The sequence below is a fragment of the Pecten maximus genome, chromosome 18 (assembly GCF_902652985.1).
Source record: "Pecten maximus chromosome 18, xPecMax1.1, whole genome shotgun sequence".
In the NCBI taxonomy this organism is placed as follows: Eukaryota; Metazoa; Mollusca; class Bivalvia; order Pectinida; family Pectinidae; genus Pecten; species Pecten maximus.
The window spans coordinates 3,999,731-4,022,950 of NC_047032.1; the positions used below are offsets into that span (position 1 = coordinate 3,999,731).

Here is a 23,220-nt window from a genome sequence, read left to right on the forward strand (position 1 = left end):
GGCACGTTTAAATTTTTTTCTTGTATCAGAAAATATGTTAAGTAATATAAAAAAAATCTAGTATTGAAACTGGATACAGATCTGATCATTCCGTACCTAAAATTACATTAAAATTTACTGACTTTAAGAGAGGAAGAGGTCTTTGGAAATTTAATAATTCTTTATTACATGATGAGGACTATCTCAAAACTATAAATAAGCTTCTTTTGGAAATTAAAAAGCAGTATGCCCTATTGATATATAACCCACACTTCCTTAATGATATATCAGATGATGATATTCAGTTTCAAATCAATGATCAACTTTTTTTAGAAACTATACTTTTTGAAATAAGAGGTAAAACTATTTCATATGCATCATATAAGAAAAAATTACAAAACATGCAAGAAAATACTCTTATAGAATCTATTAACAGTTTAGAAAATATGGATAAGGTTAATTTGGCTCATGTAGATGAAAAAAAGGGAATTCGAAAAAATAAGACAAGTTAAAATGAGAGGTAGTATTATAAGGTCAAAGGCTAAATGGGTTGTAGAGGGAGAGAAGCAGACAAAATATTTTTTAAATCTGAAAAATAGACATTTTACTTCAAAAATTATCCCGATGATAGAAAAAGAAAATGGTGATGTCATAAGAAAACAGGAAGATATTTTAAATGAAGTTGAATTATTTTATAAACAATTGTACGCTAGTAATAGTAACATTGAAGATGTAGATTTAAATCAATTTTTATCGAACTGTGATGTTCCAAAATTAAGTGATGTGGAATCTTTATCGTTAGAAGGAAATATAACTTATACTGAAGACTCACACACTTTAAAGAATATGAAAAACGATAAAAGTCCAGGGTCGGACGGATTTACAGTGGAATTTTTTAAGTGTTTTTGGAAGCAATTAGGTAAATTTGTTTTAAGATCTATTAATTATGCTTTTTTAAATGGAAACTTATCTATAACACAAAAGCAGGGAATTATTACATGTATACCTAAAGGTGATAAACCAAGGCATTTTCTTAAAAATTGGAGACCAGTTTGTCTTTTAAATATTGTATACAAAATTGCATCAGGCTCAATTGCATCTAGATTAAAAACTATTTTAGATAAATTAATTAACTCTGACCAGACAGGTTTTATTTCAGGCAGATTTTTAGGGGGAAATATTCGATTAATTTACGATATTATGCAATATACAGAGGATAACGATATTGATGGGATGCTTCTAATTGTGGATTTTGAAAAGGCGTTTGATTCTGTGAGCTGGGAGTTTATTGATAAGGTATTTAAATATTTTAACTTTGGTAAAGATATTAGAAGCTGGATAAAAACATTACATAATAACTCTATGTCTGCAATTAATCAAGGTGGTAATCTATCGTCTTTTTTTGAAATTAAGAGAGGTTGTCGGCAAGGTGATCCGATAGCTCCTTATATTTTTATTTTGTGTTCAGAAATACTAGCAATTAGACTTAGAAATAATAATCTTATTAGGGGTATAAATATAGATAAGTGTCCACTACTTCTCTCACAATATGCAGATGACACTTCTCTTATATTAGATGGAAGAAAAGAATCATTAAAAGAATCAATAAAAGAATTAAATTTATTTGCAAAAATTTCTGGTCTCAAAATAAATAAAAGCAAAACACAAGTAATATGGATAGGCAATAAAAAGTACAGTGATGATGTTTTTTTACCCAGAATGGAACCTACAATGGGGAAGTCGAAAATTTACGATACTAGGTATAGAATTCCATGTAGATTTACATCAAATCCCTAAATTAAATTATGATAAAAGGCTAGTGAAACTTAAGTCTATAATTAAAAATTGGAGTAGAAGAGTATTAACACCTTTAGGAAGAATTCAAATAATTAAATCTTTATTAATTTCCCAATTTAATCATCTGTTTATCTCCTTACCAAATCCGGATAACAATTTTATTAAAATATTAAACTCAGAAATCTTTAATTTTCTATGGAAAAGTAAAGTTGATAAAACAAAAAGGGAGATAATCATTAAAAAATACCAAGAAGGGGGTCTTAAAAGGATTCATGTTAAGGCTTTCATCGAAGCCTTGAAACTTACCTGGATACGTAGGTTGTTCACATCAGAGGGTAAATGGCAAGTGTTATTCGAAAAATATGCTAATAAAAAAATGTTATTTAATTGTGGTTCAGAATATTTATCAATTATTCATGACAAATGTAAAAACCTTTTTTGGAAAGATGTTTTCCAGTCATGGAGAAAATTAACAGATAAAGAAGTTTCTATAGGAGAGAAAAAAAATATACTGAAAATGCCTATCTGGTATAATAAATGTTTTAAAATAGGTAACAAGTGTGTTTTCTATAAGAATTGGTATGAAAATGGTGTTATTATTATAAATGACTTATTAAAAGATAACTCTAATACTTTTTGTAATTTTGTAGAATTTTCACAAAAATTTGATGTAAACACTAACTTTCTCACATATCAAGGTATTGTTAACACTATCAAAAACTATATGTCCAATGATGACACTTTAAATACTTTGATCAGTTATCCATATATAACCCTAAATTTAGAAGTATTCATGAAGCATAGGAGAGGAACTCAAGATTTTTACAATTTGTTGTGCCATAATAGTACCAAATCCACAGGGAAAACCAAATGGAATGAATTGTTTGATTTTGATGAGGACACATGGAAAATGATATATATGATACCTTTTACTGTCACTAAAAATTCTAAATTACAATGGTTACAATACCGAATAAACCAACACATTCTAACAACAAACTCTTATCTATTTAAAGTTGCTCTTACAGATAGTGCTATTTGTGTTCAATGTAAGTCTGAGACAAAGACAATTATTCATACACTTTGGGAATGTGAGAAAGTTCAAGAATTTTTACAAGATTTTGAGTTCCTTCTTGATGCATTGTTTATCCCATTTGGTTATATAAGGAAACCTTCATTTCTGGTTTATTTAGTCAAAATAGTATCTATAGTATCTATAGATAATACCATAATTTTAATTATAAAACATTATATTTACCAAGTGAGATGTTTACAGACATCATTGTCAATAACAGCACTCAAGAATGTTATCAAAGATACATATAATACTCAGAAATATATTGCGGTTAGTAAAGGTGAATTATTTTTATGAAAATTTGATATTGAATGGAAAAAATGGGATAATTTAATTAATAATTCTTAAGCCCTATTGTCAGTTTTTGACAGAATAAAACAACATAGCTTTAGGTATTTTTGAAAACTTTACTTTTAAATGCATATATTGTTTACTCCCTTAAACTTGTTGGCACAACTTTAGAATTCCTATTTCCCATTCCCAATCTCAACCCCCCCCCCACCTCTCCCCCCCCCCCCACATAATCTCTCTCTCTCTCTCTCTCTCTCTCTCTCTCTCTCTCTCTCATCTCAAACTTCTAGGACCCTCTCTCTATCCCTTCCAAGCAATGCTCATATATGTGCTTTAATTTAATTAAAACTAGGTCAATTCGACAATCAATTCTGAAATTAGTTATGAATAAAGACTCAAAATATTTATAATTATGAAGATACATAAAAAAATGAAGGTAAAAGTTTATATGAAAATACCTTTAACCGTGATCACTCCCTATAAGGCACAGGGACCTATGGCCCAGAATAGCTGATTCCAGGCCTAGGGTTATAGGCCCAAGTTTATCTATAGTTATTTAAGTGTAATCTGTGGATCTGTTCATAAGTTTATATTTCTTGGTAAAGCCTGTGGATTAAGGTTAATCCTATTGCGATCAAACATACATGTACTCATGTACATTTTCCATTTTCTTGTACGAAATGAAATAGATACAACTAAAACTTTGTTTGTTGATTACAATGTTTTTTTCAAAACTACCTTGTCTCCTTTTGTGCTTGGCCTCCTTTACATTCATTTATAAGTAATTCCCCGAAATAGCATGTTTACTGTAGTTCTGTGTGCTGTAACTCTTTAGCCATTTAAACCAATGTAATTACAAATGTGGTAATAAAGTTAACATATAAAATACACATGTATTAAACTTACTCAATCATGAAATTTCTAAACACGTATGACAACAAACACAAGTCTACCAAAATTTATACAAATTCACCCATTTTTAAGGGTATTGCACGGACTCGGATATAAAATTCCGTTGTATGAATTGGACACGTCTGGGTATGGGTTGACAGGCACGTGTTTAGATAGGGTTTGAAATAATGTAATCTACTTATAAACAACAAAAACAAAAATCCAACTAGATTTGATCAAGATCAAAACACGGGATTTCCAACTAGAAAATGATCGCAGACGTGCTCTCATTCTGACGAACGCTTTTGTACGTTTCTCTTTGCTTTCCTTTTTTAACCAATCTTAAAAATAGCGTTTTCTTTCACATACGAAGAAAATAAACCGTTTAAAAGAATTTGAATTTTTCGATTTTGTATCATTTGACCTCCGTGAATCGTGTATCTCATACCTTGTATCGTGTTTACTGTACTGTGAATCGTGCATCTCGTACCTTGTATCATGTTTACTGTACTGTGAATCGTGTATCCCGTACCTTATATCTTGTTTACTGTACTGTGAATCGTGTATCTCGTACCTTGTTTCGTGTTTACTGTATTGTGAATCCCGTTCCATGTATCATGTTTCCCGTATTGTATAATGTATCCAGTAACATGTATCGTGTATCCCATACCGTGTATCATGTAGTGTGTATACCGTACATTGTACCTTGTATCGTGTTTACTGCACCGTAAATCGTGTATCTCGTACCTTGTATCGTGATCATGTTTGTCATACCGTGTATCGTGTTTACTGAACCGTATATCGTGTATCCCTTATAACGTATCGTGTATCCCGTAACGTGTATTGTGTATACTGTACCATGTATCTCGTACCAAGTACCGTGTATCTCGTATCAAGTATCGTGTATCTCGTACCAAGTACCGTGTATCTCGTATCAAGTATCGTGTATCTCGTACCAAGTACCGTGTATCTCGTATCAAGTATCGTGTATCTCGTACCAAGTATCGTGTATACCGTTCCGTGTTTCGTGTGTACTGTACCGTATATAGTGTAGCCCACTCCGTGTATCGTGTTTACTGTATCGTATGTCGTGTATCGAGCATTTTCTTCTATAGAAGATCAAAATAAACAGATTTTAAAAGAATTTGAAATTTTCGATTTTTGGTCATTTGACCTCAGTGACCTTGAAGTGAAGAAAGATCAAGGTCAATGAAAAGCAATCAAGTTTGTAGCCCTTTGTACAAGCTATTACTGTGCCAAATATCAAATCTGTATGTGTAAAGATATAGGAGTAAACAGAAATTAAGTGCATTTTTGGGACAAATTTGAATTTTGGCGGGAAAACCAACATTTTTCAAAGTGCCATTTCTACGTCATTTTTTTTCGCACGACCATAAAACTTGCACCGTTCGTCTTGATTAATCATGCCCTTAACTTAACTTCTTTTGAATTTTAAATTTTTGACCTTGATTTGACCTCGTGTTTAGACCCTGACTTTGACATATTTTCTGATAATATGTAACAGAGAAAAGTAAGTCCCGACCATGACCTACAAGATGCACTGATCGTTCAAGGAAATAAACGATCGGACAAAGATCCTGATTCAAAAGATTTTTTTAAATTTTATTTTTTGGATAATTTGACCTTGAATGAAGTTTAATGTCAATGAAAAGTAACTTCTTTTGCAGCCACTGTTACATGCTATAATTGTGCCAAATATAAAGTCTGTACGTGTATAAATAAAGGAGCTGACTTAATTAATGGCATTTTTGCCCGATTTTTGAATTTTGGTGGGAATAATTTCGAAATTTTCAAAGTGCCATATCTCCATCATCTTTCATCCGATGTTCAAAAGATTTTCACATTCCGTCTCAGTGCTTCAAACTCTTTTGTTTTAGGTGAAAAAAACACTTAGATGGAGATTTCTTCCCAACATTTTCTTTATCCAATTACGAGGTCATGACCTTGACATATTTTCTGATAAGATGGCATGGCGAAAAGTTAGCTCTGTCCCTGATCTATCTGGCACACTGAACCTGAAGTTCAGTGAACGCAGTAGAACGATCCGTTATGAAGTTATGGTCGTTCAAAAAATGTCCAAAAAGTTATATTTATAGATCTGTGACCTTGACCGTTGAACGTATGAACATACAATTGTACCATGAGCATCAGCTTGATATTGTCTATCATGTACTAAGATATTAACGTTCCATCTGCATTCGTTTTTGAGAGATTTTGGTCACAAAAAAAAAGTGTTAAGAATAATAATAATAATAAAAAGAAAAAAACATAACAAAAACAATAGGGATTTCCATCCGAAATTTTTTTGCTATGGGGTATCGTCCGGCGTCTGTCGTCCGCCGTCTGTCGTCCGCCGTCCGTCGTCTGTTAGCTTTTTTTAACCGAGAGTGTTGAAATTCACATTGAATGGTTAGATAGAAGGTCCTGACTGGATATTTGTATAAATTTGTTAAGTGAAAATAAAATTCAAGATGGCTGCCATGATCGCCATCTTCGAAATTATGTTTTTCCTTATAACTCCAATATTATTTCTTGGTAGTAAGAAGACTTTCCAGGAATGTTTTAGTGACATTTCTGAACAAGAAGTGGTGTTTCAAAAATTCATTGAATTTACAAGATGGCCACCACATCAATTATCACCTGATGAGCTATGGAAAAGTACCTTTTTTGTGAACAAGATATCTAATGACTGGTACATCGTTTAGAGTTGATTTTCAATAACAAGGTCAAGAAAGTGATGATAAAGAGACGATGAGTGGTTGATTTTTGATTAATTTAATTGTAAGGCTTGTACCTGTCTGTATACACTGTATATATCTTCAGTGTGAACATTGCTGCTAGGAGTCCCAAATGGGTGAACTGGCAGCTGACTAGCTTGGCTGCTAGCAGCACCCACTGTATATATCTTCAGTGTGAACGTTGCTGCTAGGGGTCCCAAATGGGGGAACTGGCAGCTTACTAGTTGGCTGCTAGCAGCATTATAGGGGGAGTTGCCTCACTGCTGTATATATTACTCAGTTCTGTAGAACATTTCTTTGTTTAAGATAACTAGGCTTTTGGATTGTCTATTATCTGATACCAGTTAGTTTTGATGAGAAAACCTGTTAGCTCAATATCTGCATGAAAGGATAGTATTGCTGGTTTAGGGTCACACAGGAAAACAATAAAAATAATTAGATAAAGGGCAGCAGAGGTCTGGGAATGGAGCCCTCTCTCCGGAGCTTCCCAGTTACCCAGTGTCTAGCTTTAAATCACTGATAACTAGCTGTTTTCTATGATTAATTTAGGGCAACAAAAATAGACATCAAGGATGAGAAAGGCATGCCGATAACAAATATTGCAAAATTAGGTCACTGTGACCTACTTTTTCAATAATTACATTAGGGCAATAGAAATGGATATCTAGGATATGAAAGGCATGCCGATAGCAAACATTGCAAAATTAGGTAACTGTGACCTACTGTTTCAGTAAATATGATAGGGCAGTAGAAATGGACATCTAAGATGAGAAAGTAATGCCGATAGCAAATATTGCGAAATTAGGTCGCTGTGACCTAATTTTTTCAGTAATTATATTTGGGCAATAGAAATGGACACTTAGGATGAGAGAGGCAAGTTGATAACAAATATTGCAAAATTAGCCAAGAGACTGCAAGACCTAATACTGTATATGCCAATAGTATGTTGGAATAAAGGAAAACAAAATTTGATAACATGAATAAACTTAGCCTACTCTAGCTGATGTTTGAATAAATTGGTGTTCAGCTTAGTATCTGCAGAAATGACCTAGATCAACTATCAATGCCGAAGATTCAGGTGAGCGATGCAGACCCATTGTGCCTCTTGTATATGTAACACTTTTAAGGTGCTGAATAAACATATTACAGTTATGTTCTAGGATCTTTTTAAGTAAAATGACCATTAAGGCCCATCGACTCTTCTTACTTATATTTTGCTTTGACATGATGAAGCAAAAATGAAGCTGTTAAGCTGACTTGTTCACAATCAAACAAGGAGTCCGCTGCCTTAAGGTCAAGGTCACTGGGTCAGAGGCCAAGGTCACATTTTGAATCTTTATACTGTTGGACATTTTGTTATGGGTTTCCTTTGGTCCTTTGTTGTGATCATTTTATATTGAGTCTGATCCAGAAAAAAAAATGCTCGCCAGGCAGCCATCTTTATTTTCACTGGCTGAAGTTTGTTATCGCTTGATATGTTGCAAGGATTTTTTAAAACCTTTTTTGCTAGGTTCCCTTTTGTGTTCAGTTTAAACAAGGAGTCAGCTGAATTAAGGTCAATGTCATGGTGTCAAAGGTTAAGGTCATATTTTGTATAATTTTCCTAATGAACACTTTGTTAAGGTATTAATGAAGTAAAGTTGTTCATAATGAAACAAGAAGCCAACTGACGAAATGTTAAGGTCATGGTGTAGAGGTCAAGGTCACTGGATCAGAGGCCACGGTCACTATGTTATCACCGATGAACATGTTGTTATGAGATTATGAATCAAAGTGGGTTTGAATCTAAACAAGGAGTCCTCTTACCAAATGTCAGGTGACTGGATCGTAAGACAAGGTCCACTTTTGTATTTTTTCATTACTGAACATTTTGTTAAGACCTTATGAAGCAAATATGGTGGGAATTAAATAAGTAATCAACTATTGAAAGATCAAGGTCACTGGGTCAGAAGTAAAGGGCATTTGGTTAAAAAGGTCAAGGACTAAGTAGATCTCTGATTCTTAGAGGGAGATATATATAGGATTAATATAAAATCAAATTGAATTAAACATATGTGGTTCCCCTTGTCTCAACCTTCATATGTAGGTTTCCCTTGTCTCAAACTCCATATGTAGGTCCTCCTTGTCTCAACCTTCCTATGTAGGTCCCCCTTGTCTCAAACTTCCTATATGTAGGTTCCCCTTGTCTCAAACAACATATGCAGGTTCCCTTAGTCTCAAACTTCATACAGGGGTATGTAGGTTCCCCTTGTCTCAAACTTCCTATGTAGGTTCCCCTTTTCTCAACCTTCATATGTAGGTTGCCCTTGTCTCAAACTTCCTTTGCAGGTTCCCCTTGTCTCAAACTTTAAATGTAGGTCCTCCTTGTCTCAAACTTTGTTGTCGCTATTTCTAAGAAATTACTGAAGGGATCCTTCTCAAATATCATATGTAGATTCCCCTTGGTCCTTTGTTATGTATTTTGCATTTTGGGACCAATCGGATAACAACATTGCCGACAGGAAGCCATCTTGGATTTTGACAATTGAGGTTTATTATCGATATTTCTCAGAAAGAACTGAAGGGATCTTTTTCAATTTTCATATGTAGGTTCTCCTTGGTCCGTCATATTGCATTTTTTGGACCAGTCTGAAAACATTGTCAACAGACAACCATTATAACCAAATCTCAAATTTCATATATATGGAAGTTTCCCTTGTTTAAAAAGCACTGGAAGGATATTTCTCAATTTATACAGATTAGTAAGAGGAAGGAAAAAAGAGAAAAGATTAATCTGACATGAAACCTATGAAGATCATTCAATGGTCACACTTGGTGGGCGCCAAGATCCCTCTGGGATCTCTTGTTGATTCATCTTGAATGTTTCTCTCAGATTTAATTTCTCCTTGTTATCAGATCAATCACCCGGAAAGGAGAGAAAAAGCATGCATACAACAAATAAAGATCCCTCTTGGATCTTTTGTTGTTAAACAAATATTCTAAAAAATTTGGTAAGAAAATGTTTTTTAAAGCTGTTAAAAGTTTATTTTGCATGAACCATTAATGAGAGTTTTTTTATTACATTGATTATGTTCATGCTATTTTTCAGGTTTGTAAGAAAATGGCTGCATCCTCATCAGACAATAGGGAAAAGGCCACAGAGATCCATAATGAACTGGTTGATCATTTGGATCAATATCTTGAGCCACAAAATTTCATACGACTGAAAAGGCGTTTTAGGAATTGTCCTCTTACTCCTGCAGACTTAAATGGCATTCAGGATGTTAATGACCTATTTGAACGTCTTACCAACTATACGAAAATAGATTTGGGAAGCTACGAAACAATTATATCAAAATTGAAGGTTATTAATCGTGAACAGGCTAGATATGTGGAGACACAACAAAGACGAATTCAAGAAATCCTGAATGAAGGTAAGAATGTTGTACCTTTGTATCATACATACTGATCTTATTCGGATTGAAGAAATTTTCAAAAATACCTCAAAATCGTAAACAAATTTAATCATGGCATACATAAAACACGAGAAATTACTGAGGATTAAAGTAATTTAATATCGCAGATTTAAACATTTTCAAACCACACCTAGTCAAAGGTCACATGCAATGACAACCACAGTTCCTCATGCACCAGGTCAACCATACTTTCCTGTCCTCAAATGTCCTTGCTCATGTTCGGGTCACCATGCCACACCTGTCAATTTACAAACACCGTCTTCAACTCAATTTCAATTTCTCCTTAGGAATACAGGAGTATTAAATGTTTTGTATCTTTTCACTGATGAACATTTTGTTATGAATCATTGTTCAGGAATTTCAGTCAAAATTAAACAAGGTCAAGAAAAATTCTGTATCGTTTCACTATGAAAAATTGTGACATTATGAAGCAATGCTGGTTGGATTTTAACAAGAAGTCCACTTATCACAGGTCAAGGTCACTAGGTCAATGCCAAATTTTTTATGTTTCACTAATTAACATTTCGTCAAGAAAGGTTGAAGCAATTTTAGTTAAAATTAAACACAGAGTCAACTGACCAAAGGTCAAGGTCACATGGTTAAAGGTCAAGGAATATTTTTGTATGTCTAAGTTATATTTTGCATATCATCATATCAAACACTTTGCTGTGACATTATGAAGAAAAGTTAGTGAGATCGTAATAAGAAGTTCACTGTCTACTGAAGTCGAAAGTCTACTATATACACCAATTACACCCTGACACCACTAGGGATCAATGACCAAGGGTAAATGTTGTATCCTACTGGATACACCAACTATACACCCTGACACCACTAGGGATCAATGACCAAGGGTAAATGTTGTATCCTACTGGATACACCAACTATATACCCTGACACCACTAGGGATTAATGACCAAGGGTAAATGTTGTATCCTACTGGATACACCAACTATATACCCTGAAACCACTAGGGATCAATGACCAAGGGTAAATGTTGTATCCTACTGGATACACCAACTATACACCCTGACACCACTAGGGATCAATGACCAAGGGTAAATGTTGTATCCTACTGGATACACCAACTATATACCCTGACACCACTAGGGATCAATGACCAAGGGTCAATGTTGTATCCTACTGGATACACCAACTATACACCCTGACACCACTAGAGATCAATGACCGAGGGTCAATGTTGTATCCTACTGGATACACCAACTATATTATACCCTGACACCACTAGAGATAAATGACCAAGGGTCAATGTTGTATCCTACTGGATACACCAACTATATACCCTGACACAACTAAGGATTAATGACCAAGAGTCAATGTTGTATCCTACCAACATAGTGTTCATTCAATTTTGAAACTGATCAGGAAAACAAACGGGCAGTCATCTTGAATTTTAACAATTGAAGTTTGTTATCAATATTTCTTAAAAAGTTCTTTTTCGATGCCATGGTGCTTGGTCTGTCATCTGTAGGTCAAGTCAGCTGTCTGGCATCAACATTTCCTTTAAACAACGTCTTTTCAAAAACTGTAAAGAACAAATAATGTTAGGCCTGTAGCATGCTTGTGTGATAGCCTACAATGTTTGTTCAAATGAATGACCTTGACCTACATTCAAGGTTACAGGAGTTAAATGGGTAAGAATCTTTAAACAATGATTTCTTGATATCCAAGAGACTCCCCAGACCTGATATTGGGCCAAAATGCCGAAATGAAGGCTTATAAAATTAACTAAAATGATTATTAAACTTTCTCAGACAATTTGATGAAGTGATAATCAGTATTAAGGGAAAGAAGAAAAACTAGAGAAAATTTAAACATCAATATTTCATAGAACAAATAACGATCATTCATTGGCGGGAACCAAGCTTCTTCTGATATAAGAAAATACTTATTATTTCATGTCTGTTTGTAATAGTTTGGTATCTAATGGTATCACAGCTGATCCATGTCTGGTTGTAACAGTTTGGTACCCAATGGTATCACAGCTGATTGATGTCTGGTTGTAATAGTTTGGTATCTAATGGTATCACAGCTGATTAGTGTCTGGTTGTATTAGTTTGGTACCTAATGGCCATGGTATCACAGCTGATTGATGTCTGGTTGTAACAATTTGGTACCCATATTGGTATCACAGCTGATTGATGTCTGGTTGTAACAGTTTGGAACCCATTGGTATCACAGCTGATTGATGTCTGGTTGTAACAGTTTGGTACCCAATGGTATCACAGCTGATTGATGTCTGGTTGTAACAATTTGGTACCCATATTGGTATCACAGCTGATTGATGTCTGGTTGTAACAGTTTGGAACCCATTGGTATCACAGCTGATTGATGTCTGGTTGTAACAGTTTGGTACCCAATGGTATCACAGCTGATTGATGTCTGGTTGTAACAGTTTGGTACCCAATGGTACCACAGCTGATTGATGTCTGGTTGTAACAGTTTGGTACCCAATGGTATCACAGCTGATTGATGTCTGGTTGTAACAGTTTGGTACCCAATGGTATCACAGCTGATTGATGCCTGGTTGTAACAGTTTGGTACCCATTGGTATCACAGCTGATTGATGTCTGGTTGTATTAGTTTGGTACCTAATGGCCATGGTATCACAGCTGATTGATGTCTGGTTGTAACAATTTGGTACCCATATTGGTATCACAGCTGATTGATGTCTGGTTGTAACAGTTTGGAACCCATTGGTATCACAGCTGATTGATGTCTGGGTGTATTAGTTTGGTACCCAATGGTATCACAGCTGATCTATGTCTGGTTGTAACAGTTTGGTACCCAATGGTATCACAGCTGATCTATGTCTGGGTGTATTAGTTTGGTACCTAATGGTATTACAGATGATTGATGTCTGGTTGTAACAGTTTGGTACCCAATGGTATCACAGCTGATTGATATCTGGTTGTAACAGTTTGGTACCCAATGGTATCACAGCTGATCCATGTCTGGTTGTAACAGCTTGGTACCCAATGGTATCACAGCTGATTGATGTCTGGTTGTAACAGTTTGGTACCTAATGGTATCACAGCTGATTGATGTCTGGTTGTAACAGCTTGGTACCCAATGGTATCACAGCTGATTGATGTCTGGTTGTAACAGTTTGGTACCTAATGGTATCACAGCTGATTGATGTTTGGTTGTAACAGTTTGGTACCTAATGGTATCACAGCTGATTGATATCTGGTTGTAACAGTTTGGTACCTAATGGTATCACAGCTGATTGATGTCTGGTTGTAACAGTTTGGTACCCAATGGTATCACAGCTGATTGATGTCTAGTTGTACCAGTTTGGTACCCAATGGTATCACAGCTGATTGATGTCTGGTTGTAACAGTTTGGTACCCAATGGTATCACAGCAGATTGATGTCTGGTTGTAATAGTTTGGTACCCAATGGTATCACAGCTGATCCATGTCTGATTGTTTGAGTATTTCTCTAGTATATAACACCATCTAATTACTTACAGGACCACCGGCAGCAAAAAGACAGAGAACGGAAAGAGAGGGAGACCTGAATGGTAGGTAGTCAGGAGGATAAACCTGTAGCCTGATGTTTTTGTATTTTGATATGAAGTTGTAAAAAAAGTGTGGGAATTATAAACAGAATGAATTGATGTAAGATTGTGTGTATGACATCTATATAGATATACACAAGACAGTAAGACCTGTATCAGGTTGTGTATGACATCTATATAGATATACACAAGGCAGTCAGACCTGTGTCAGATTGTGTATCACATCTATATAAATATACACAAAACAGTAAAACCTGTATAAGGTTATGTATTAGACATCTAAATCCATATAAACAAGACAGTGAGACCTGGGTCAGATTGTGTATGACATCTATATAGATATACACAAGACAGTAAGACCTGTGTCAGATTGTGTACATAAGACATCTATATAGATATACACAAGACAGTGAGACATATGTCAGATTGTGTGTACGGCATCTATATAAATATACACAAGACAGTGAGACCTGTGTCAGATTGTGTATAAGACATCTATATAGATATACACAAGACAGTGAGACATATGTCAGATTGTGTATAAGACATCAATATAGATACATGTATACACAAGACAGTGAGATCTGTGTCAGATTGTGTATAAGACATCTATATAGATATACACAAGACAGTGAGACCTGTGTCAGATTGTGTATAAGATATCTATAGAGATATACACAAGACAGTGAGACATATGTCAGATTGTGTATAAGACATCAATATATATATACACAAGACAGCGAGACCTGTGTCAGATTGTGTATAAGACATCTATATAGGTATACACAAGACAGTGAGACATATGTCAGATTGTGTATAAGACATCAATATAGATATACACAAGACAGTGAGATCTGTTTCAGATTGTGTGTATGACATCTATATAGATATACACAAGACAGTCAGATCTTTGTCATATAGAATATGACATCTATATAGATATAAACAAGACAGTTAGACATATGTTTCCGACTGTGTATGATGTCTATATATATAACACAAAACAGCGAGACCTGTGCAATATTGTGTATATATCAAAGACATCTATATAGTTATACAGTGGACTTTGTCTTAACCTGACTCTCTCCTGTCTGATCTCTGTCTAAACCAGTCAGATGATTTAGTCCTGAAAAATTCCTTATCTATCAGTAGTAGTTTAACTCGGTCCAATCCAGACCCTGTCTATTCTGTAATCCAGACATATTTCGAAGATGCTGTTCTTTCACTACACTTAGTAAATCTACTCTGTGTAAACCTGTGTCAGCTTTGTTCTGGTCCACTGTGCATCGGTGGCTTTTAGGGCGCCTGGCGGTGTTAATACAGTGTCAATATAGATAAATTATCATTTATAATTAACCCTGCATTGTCACTGTGAAGGTAGACACGATCAGCCAAACACTTTAACTCTTTTCACGTATAATACAGAATGCTGCCTTGTTAATCAAACCATATATCAATGTATGTAATTGTGTCTAATATGATTACAATCTGTTTAAATATCCAAGCGAGACATCCCCTCTAGGGCATCACAATTGCGGAATACCTGGATGAGGTATCTAAATATTAGCCACACGAGTGAAATATATTTGGTATTACTGAAAACACTGTTAGATATTCTGTTTATTACATTTTTTATCAACGAAAAACCTACCCCGTATGCTAACTAGGCCTACAGCGATAATTTGTAAACAAAAAATGTAGTTCCCCCTGTCCAGGTGCTGAGATATATGTCGGGCTTTCTGATTGATCAATTATTTTGGTATTTTCTAATCATTAATTTGATTGGTCAAATCAGCAAAAGTGACATTTTTCACTAGCGATAAATATGATATTTTTCAATAGTGAAAAATATCATTATAGCCATCAGTATCATTATTTTATAGAATGAATAATTTTTGATATTTCACTGGTAAAAATGTAATAAATACAACTCTTCTTGACAGTGCCCAACCAGTTTATCGTGGTACAGACACAGATTAGGATGTCAAAATGAAAAATGAAAATGACATGAACTGGACTACAGAGACACACACGTGTGACAATTATTGATATATAAAAACAATATTTTAAATCACTGTTATCTACCTCATTTGGATGAATTAAAAAAAGGATGACAGAGGATTCGAAAGACAAAGACCTTTTCAAGCAAATGCCATAGATAAAAACTGTTAATTGTCAATGTTGTCTCAGTTGACAATATAATTATGTGTGACAAATTAATTTTATAGTCGTGTTAAATTCAAAATCTTAAACAATATTGTACAGATACTATCGGATAAAACCACCATAAAATGTGATTTGTGTGCATACGTTAAATATATACCTGTATATGACACAATTAAATATTATAATTTTATTGTTCATGAAATGAAATAAAAGCAGACTCTCTACAATGCCCAACTGTACAAACCGGCAAATTATAGAATCTCAATGGAGTCTAGTTTAGACAAAGTGTGCTGTACATAAGAAAGTGAGATCTGTGTACATGTCATATTATGTAAACTATTGTTTAGTTTGACATATCTAATTGTATGAATCTTTATATTTTACAGAAAAGTTTGCAGCTATGATAGGTGAGTTTGCAGGACTAGGTCAAACATAAAGGTATTTGCTTGATGGAAGTAAAATGCAGCAAACCGTCCATACTGACAAGAATTCATCAGGAACAGCACGAGAAGCTATTGAAAATTGAAATATTAATGTTTGTGTGTTAAAGAGCACACAAAAATTGATTCTGAATAATCGTTCATTTAATCATCCATCAAAGGTCAAGGCCACATGTTATCTGATACGTCACATAGTCATTGTGGCTGGCTGATGGAAACAGGTTGTCTTATTGTCATGGCCAGCATCTGTTGTCTGTCAACTTTTCAGTTCACCTGAGATAAAATCTGAAGTGACCTATTCTAATCGCCTTTTGTCCATCATTGTCCATCCATAAACGAACATTTTCAACTTCTGTCAGAACCTCCGTACCAACTTAAATAAAAATTTTCAGAAATTTCCATTGCCAAAATCAACCAACATGGTAATTATATGGCCTGAGGGACAGGGCAAAAAAGAAAAAGGCATCCAGTGGACTGAAATTTCAAAAATATTCTTCTCAAGACAGAAATAAGGAAGAATCAAAACTACTCTATATGGATGGAAGGGTCTAAGATAGTTTACCAGAATTGTTTATTTCATGACCCTTCCTTGGGAGGAAGTAAATAAACAAAATAATTTATGAAAAAAATGTTTGAATTCTTACCTGTAGGTAAAGTATCTTAACTAAAATAGGATTCTCCCTTTAAGCACTAAATATTTACAGAGAACTGTGACATTTTTCATTCTTATTTTAAAATCATCACTTTTTTTTTCAAAATTGACATTTTTTTCTCCGAAAAGTCTAGATATTGAGAAAATTAGCATGATATTAGATATATGATATAGATTAGCAGATATTAATATTTTGTATCGAAGTGAAAGGTGACACAAAGATCATTCATGTCAATTTTCATGACAATCCTGGCTGTGTCCACTTTAAATTTGGTAGAATTATCATTAAGGGATGGCAGGTTGATGGTATGCACTTATTGGCCCTGACTGATTCCCAAGGTCTTATGAGTACGGACAATATGAGTCATATTTACTTAAATGTACTAGAACTCGGGTGTCCACTCAGGCCATTGGGCCTCTTATTCTTTAAATGACTATTTCAGACCCTAACCCCCACCATTACCACTCCACCTCTCTACAGGTATATCAGATGGTGAACAATTCAAACAGACATTTACTTGTGGTTCATTATCTGTCCATTAAATCCTTGTTGTCGCTATTTCCTGAGAAATAGGGGACGGATCTTTTGTAAACTTTTCATGGAGGTTCTTGAACGTGTTCAACCAAACAACAAACAGGCAGCCATATTTAATTCTTAGATTTTGACAGTTTGAAGTTAAACACTATTTGTTGAGAAATATTGGAAGGCTACTAAAACAGTAATTCCCAACTTTATGTAGGTCCCATATAGATCCTATTTGTTTCCCATTTAATATTGAAACCTTTTGGGGAAACAAAATGACTGACAGCATATATTTTGACATTTAAAATTTGTTCTTGCTAAGAGAAATACCGAACTTAAAATGAGGAAAGAAGAAAAAGTAAAGAAATGATCAGTCTTACACAGAACCAACAAAATCATTATTTGGTTGGCACAGAAAAACCTGGAGTGATGTAAAAAAAAAATTTCCTGTGCTCCCAGGTACTCATGAATTAATGGCTTTGTCATGCTGATGTTTGTTCTTATAAGTTTAATCTTCTTTCCTTGCAGATACAACAAAGTCTACAATTCAGACAGAAAAAGAAAACAACCAGTTTTTTCCTACCAAAAGTCTCCAAGATGCCCGTCAAAAACTTCTGGAGAACAAGATCGTTATAATCCAGGGAAACTCGGGGGACGGGAAATCATCTACTGCACTAGAACTTCTCCGTTTGCTGTGCTGTAATGAAGAGGAGGGGCAACATAAACGATGTCGACAACCAATACAACTACACGAGATAAAATACTTAGATTCAGTTGCACCAAAGTCACAATTAGTTATGTATTTTGATAACATCTTTGGAAACAAGGTTGTGTGTCAGGAAGATGTGAAAGAATGGGAGAAACGAGAAAAAGAAATTATTGCAAAACTTTGTGGAAATGAATCTGAGGCCAATTATCTGGTCATTACAATTCGTAGTGGAATTATTAATTCTTTAAGTGGCCTGGGAAAATTATTTACCAAAGAAAACATTGTTGACCTTAGCCAGTACAAAGAAGAAAAAGAAAAACTTGCATTGTTAAGGTTGTATCAACCAAAAACTGAATTTGGTAAATGGACAGATGATGAGGAGAAACAGATTGTGGCCTCGGCCCCAGACATTGGGTTTCCACAGTGTTGTAGATTATTTAGGGACACACCTGGTTTACAAACAGAAAGAGTCAAATTCTTTGAAAGACCTTTGCATTATTTTAAATCCTCTTTATCTAAATTAGAAGACGGGAAATTTTATGGTCTACTGTATCTGTTCCTCAATGGTGGCTCAGTTCCAGAACATGATTTAGACCCTTCCATTGAAAATATTGAGGAAAATGAGAAAATGAAAGCAGCATTTGCTTTTGATGTAGTAAAAGTTAACCAAACACCTGAGCTTATTCACAAAATAGAGAAAAAGAAAGCTGAGTTTGTAAAGGAGTCATTAGAATGCCTTTTGGGTTGGCTGGTGAGAAAAGAATCTACACCGTGGGAAAAATGTCCCTCTTACGAATTCAACCATGACTCCATTGAGGAAACAGTGGCACTTCTGTATGGAGAGAAAACTCCCATTGGCTACATACAGAATTGTCCCAAAAAGTTCCTCAGTTATGTAACTACAACAAAAAACACCCCAAACAGAATAGTTATATCATCTGATAATCAAACCAATGCCATGTATAAACGTATAGTGAAAGAGATAGAATCTGTTGATCCTAAAAGTTACCGGTATTTGAGGGAGTATGAATATTTAGTTACATTAGATGTATGGACAGATACCCTGTTTTTACATGGATTTATCAGATGGCTAAGTGGTCAGAATGACGACAAAAGCTTACACCAACTGATAAAATCAGCCTTGTTAAATGGAGCTTGCTCTGCTGGTTTAGAATATCGTGTCTCGTGTCTCCTTTCTGTGGGTGTCACACCTGACAATGATACACCGTTTATTGTAGTGAAGGGTGGGAGTGTACGACTACTGACGGAAATACTAAAGTATGACGTCATTCCTACAGCGAGGGCAGGCGAGTCACGATCATCATATTATGGTAAAGATAGCAATGTCCTACACGAGGCGTGTGTGTTAGAGAGAGAAGAGATGGTGACAATGTTGTGTGACACCTATCCACACTTGGTACATGAGACTGCTGACTGTAGACAAAGCACGCTCCATCTTGTGGCACTGACAGGAAACGTTAGTATATTTCAGACAGTGGAGAGAACGATACTTAAATCACTGTGTAGAGTTGAGGATGTACAACATAAGTGTGAGACAGAAGATGGTCGTGTGGTACATAGGAGTTGTGTGTGTGGACAGTACATGTCACAGTTAGTGGACAGGGACGGTTTTACAGTATTACATGATAGTTGTATGAGGGGACACAGGGAGCTTAGTTTATACCTGTGTCAGTGTTACCCAACACTAACTACAGCTGTAACTAACGACGGGTATACAGCATTACATTGTAGTTGTATGAGGGGAGACAGGGAGCTTAGTTTAGAGCTGTGTCAGTGTTACCCAGCACTGACTAAAGCTGTAGATAACGACGGGTATAATTGTCTACATCACATAGCCATGGTGACAACAGATGTAGACATGTTCACCGCTTGTGAACGTCGCGTAAAACAGAACGTAGAGAAAACAGGAGGTAAGTATGACATCACGACCCTACTTACTAATGACGGGAAATCTGTTTTAGACCTGGCAAAGAAACGGACAGAGTGGGAGAGAAAGTTGAGGAAGTATGAGTTAGATAACAACCCATTGTATGCTCATCTTGTCGAAGAGTTTACTAAGTAAATGTATTAAATATTCACACTTCTATACACTAACTTGTGTAACATAATGACAAAATAAACAGCAACGAACAGAGCACTGTGGAAACCTTTTGTGGGATCATCTTGTCAAGTTTATTTGTAAATAAAAGTACTTAGAAATATGCACACATACTTCTTTACCTTCTGTACATTAACTTGTATAAGATGATGTATGATTAAACAAAGATTAAGTTGAAGAAACAATTTATTTTCATCATTGTTCACAAAAACGAACAAAAGTCGCCAGTTTTAGAAATTTTCTTCAGCGATAGGGGGTGTCCTAGGTAGGTCCGAGTGAAAGGAAGGTGGTGATACTAATAACCGCCTGGTAGAGCCAGACTGGAGGGTAGGGTAGGGCCCAACACAGACTGGAGGGTAGGGTAGGGCCCAACACAGACTGGAGGGTAGGGTAGGGCCCAACACAGACTGGAGGGTAGGGTAGGGCCCAACACAGACTGGAGGGTATTCCAGGTCATATTATAATGTAAATATTAACTCGTATGAATAATGTTGAATATTTACTATTTAGAAATTGAAACTGTTTTAGTAACAAATATTTTTGTGACCAACCACATCATTAGAATTACAAGACTGTAAATAGTTTAATAGTTCACACAACTAAAGACATTATTAAATTAACCATAATCACGTCATTTTCAGGTATTTTATAGACTGCTATGTCTTGTTCTTTTATGTAGAGTTTTAAATTTTTTTATTTCATTCATTTATTTTTAATTGTTATTATTATTTTTATTTTTAAAGACATCATTAAATTACATGTAATCATAATCACGTCATTTTCAGGTGTTTTATGTAGAGGTGTTTTTTTTTAAATATTAAAAATGTTTTATGTAAAAAAAAAATTCTTTTTTAAATATTATGTATTTTATTTATTTATTTAATTATTATTATTTTTTTTTTTTGCCAATTAATATATATAGATGAAATGTTGATTTCAGTTATGAGAGAGATTTCAGTTGAAATGTATTTTTCCTAATCTTAAAATTGTTTTATCAACTATTTGTATTGATATTTCAAATTAATACATATTAAGGAAGATGTTTGGTTTTCTTAACAAAAAAATATTCGAATGAAATCTCAAAACTTTTATAAACTAAGAAAAGAAAAAATCCTGAAGTTTGTTTCTTGTACATTCCTAGTATTTTAGTTATTTTTGTTTGTTTTGGTTTCTATATTTAACATACATTCTATGTTTAGAAAACCTGTTCCAACAAAAATTGTTTTACAATATCAATATTGGTACCTTTTACTGGCTTATCTGTATTTTTGTCCTTCCATTGAAATGTTTTAAATTAATGTAAAATGAGTTTGAGTTTTAAAGATAAGTTTCTAAGAAATACCTTAGAATTATTTGGTGAGGAATTTTTATTGGCATTTCAAAGTGATACAAAATTGATTTTTGTTCGATTTTTAGAAAGAAAAAAAAAATGTACAAATGCGATCTCAAAATTAACATATTTGATTTAGAATATTCAACAGGAAGCGAACACAAGTTGTACCAACTTAGGTATGTCTCTATCTGTCAACAATTATACACTGGTATCATTTGTACAGTTTGCAACGTATATGATAGAATATTTATAAATAAAACAACATTAATATGGTCTGGTGGGGAAACATTAATTATCCGTCCCAGCCGTCAGATGTTAACATTTTTCATGTGCAATAGTACATACGTTGTGTAAATTACATTTTGTAAGTCAGATTGCAAATGCATGTATATTTTAATTTTATATTTTATTCTATCTGGTGAAATCTCATGTAATACAATATGAAGTGTATTGTTGTTGTTATAATTGCTGATACAATTGTTTTAAACTCCTGGTAATTTGTTTATTTTTGTTTGTGTGGTATCAATATTTAAGATATTTGTTAAAAAATAACAACCATAATTATTTTATAACATCAATATTGGTACCTGGTACTGGTTTTACTAGAAATCACTGTGACACCAGGATCAGACCAATGAGACCGAGTTATAACATCAATATTGGTACCTGGTACCGGTGTTACTAGAAATCACTGTGATACCAGGAACAGAGCAATGAGACTGAGTTATAACATCAATATTGGTACCTGGTACTGGTTTTACTAGAAATCACTGTGACACCAGGATCAGACCAATGAGACTGAGTTATAACATCAATATTGGTACCTGGTACCGGTGTTACTAGAAATCACTGTGATACCAGGAACAATGAAAGCAATGAGACTGATTTCGTATTTACAGGAGTGTGTTGATTGACAGAAAACTTTGATACATATTTATATGCAAGTCTAGTTTGTTGTATATTATGTAATAATATATGTTTGTTGCCTTTTGTTTGTATGAATAGATTCTAGACCTGACTGAAGAGAAAGTGATTGTATAGAATGAAGTTTTGTGTTACTATTGTTTGTATAAATAGTTGTTAGACTAGATATAACTGAAGGGAATGAAAGTGATTGTATGTGTTTCAAAATTCATGTGATCAGCTCACAACGTAAAAGAAATGACACCGCCTTTAGTAACGTCGCTTTTGATTGGCTGTTATAGTGGCGTATTAATTTTTAGAGAAAAGAGGCTATCAATAAAAGTGGATTTCAAAGGGATTGTTTGAGACGAAGTTGACCTATTGTGATAGCCTTTTGTCCATTGTCGTGCGTCGTGTGGTGGGCGTCATAAACAATTTACATTTTCAACTTCTTCTCAATTACCCACAGGCCCAGACACCTGATATTTAATCTGTTGTCACAGGGGTAAAATATACTAAAATCATTGAACGACTTCTTCTTGATAACCAAAGGGCCCAGTGAATTGATATTGGTCCTGTAGCAT

At 34.5% G+C, this 23,220-nt stretch overlaps 1 protein-coding gene and 1 long non-coding RNA gene across 2 annotated transcripts; one reads left to right on the plus strand and one right to left on the minus strand.

Moving 5' to 3' along the window:
• The first annotated feature begins 7,855 nt into the window (after nucleotides 1-7,855).
• On the plus strand, nucleotides 7,856-20,364 carry LOC117316959. The gene is made up of 6 exons (XM_033871737.1): nucleotides 7,856-7,870; nucleotides 9,881-10,205; nucleotides 13,744-13,794; nucleotides 16,344-16,364; nucleotides 18,101-19,854; nucleotides 20,194-20,364. The coding sequence occupies exons 1-6, from the start codon at nucleotides 7,856-7,858 to the stop codon at nucleotides 20,362-20,364; spliced, it is 2,337 nt and encodes a 778-aa protein (XP_033727628.1).
• Nucleotides 20,365-22,137: 1,773 nt separating this feature from the next.
• Nucleotides 22,138-23,220, minus strand: LOC117316766. The gene is made up of 2 exons (XR_004529998.1): nucleotides 22,558-23,220; nucleotides 22,138-22,320 (listed from the first exon to the last, which is right to left on the minus strand). It is a non-coding gene; the product is annotated as an uncharacterized LOC117316766 (long non-coding RNA).

Excerpts from the sequence above, each read along its gene's own strand:
- LOC117316959 (XM_033871737.1), top strand. Across the intron at positions 13,795-16,343 it reads AAGAGAGGGAGACCTGAATG|AAAAGTTTGCAGCTATGATA; the intron begins GTAGGTAGTCAG and ends TATATTTTACAG. Across the intron at positions 19,855-20,193 it reads AGACAGAAGATGGTCGTGTG|AACGTAGAGAAAACAGGAGG; the intron begins GTACATAGGAGT and ends CGCGTAAAACAG.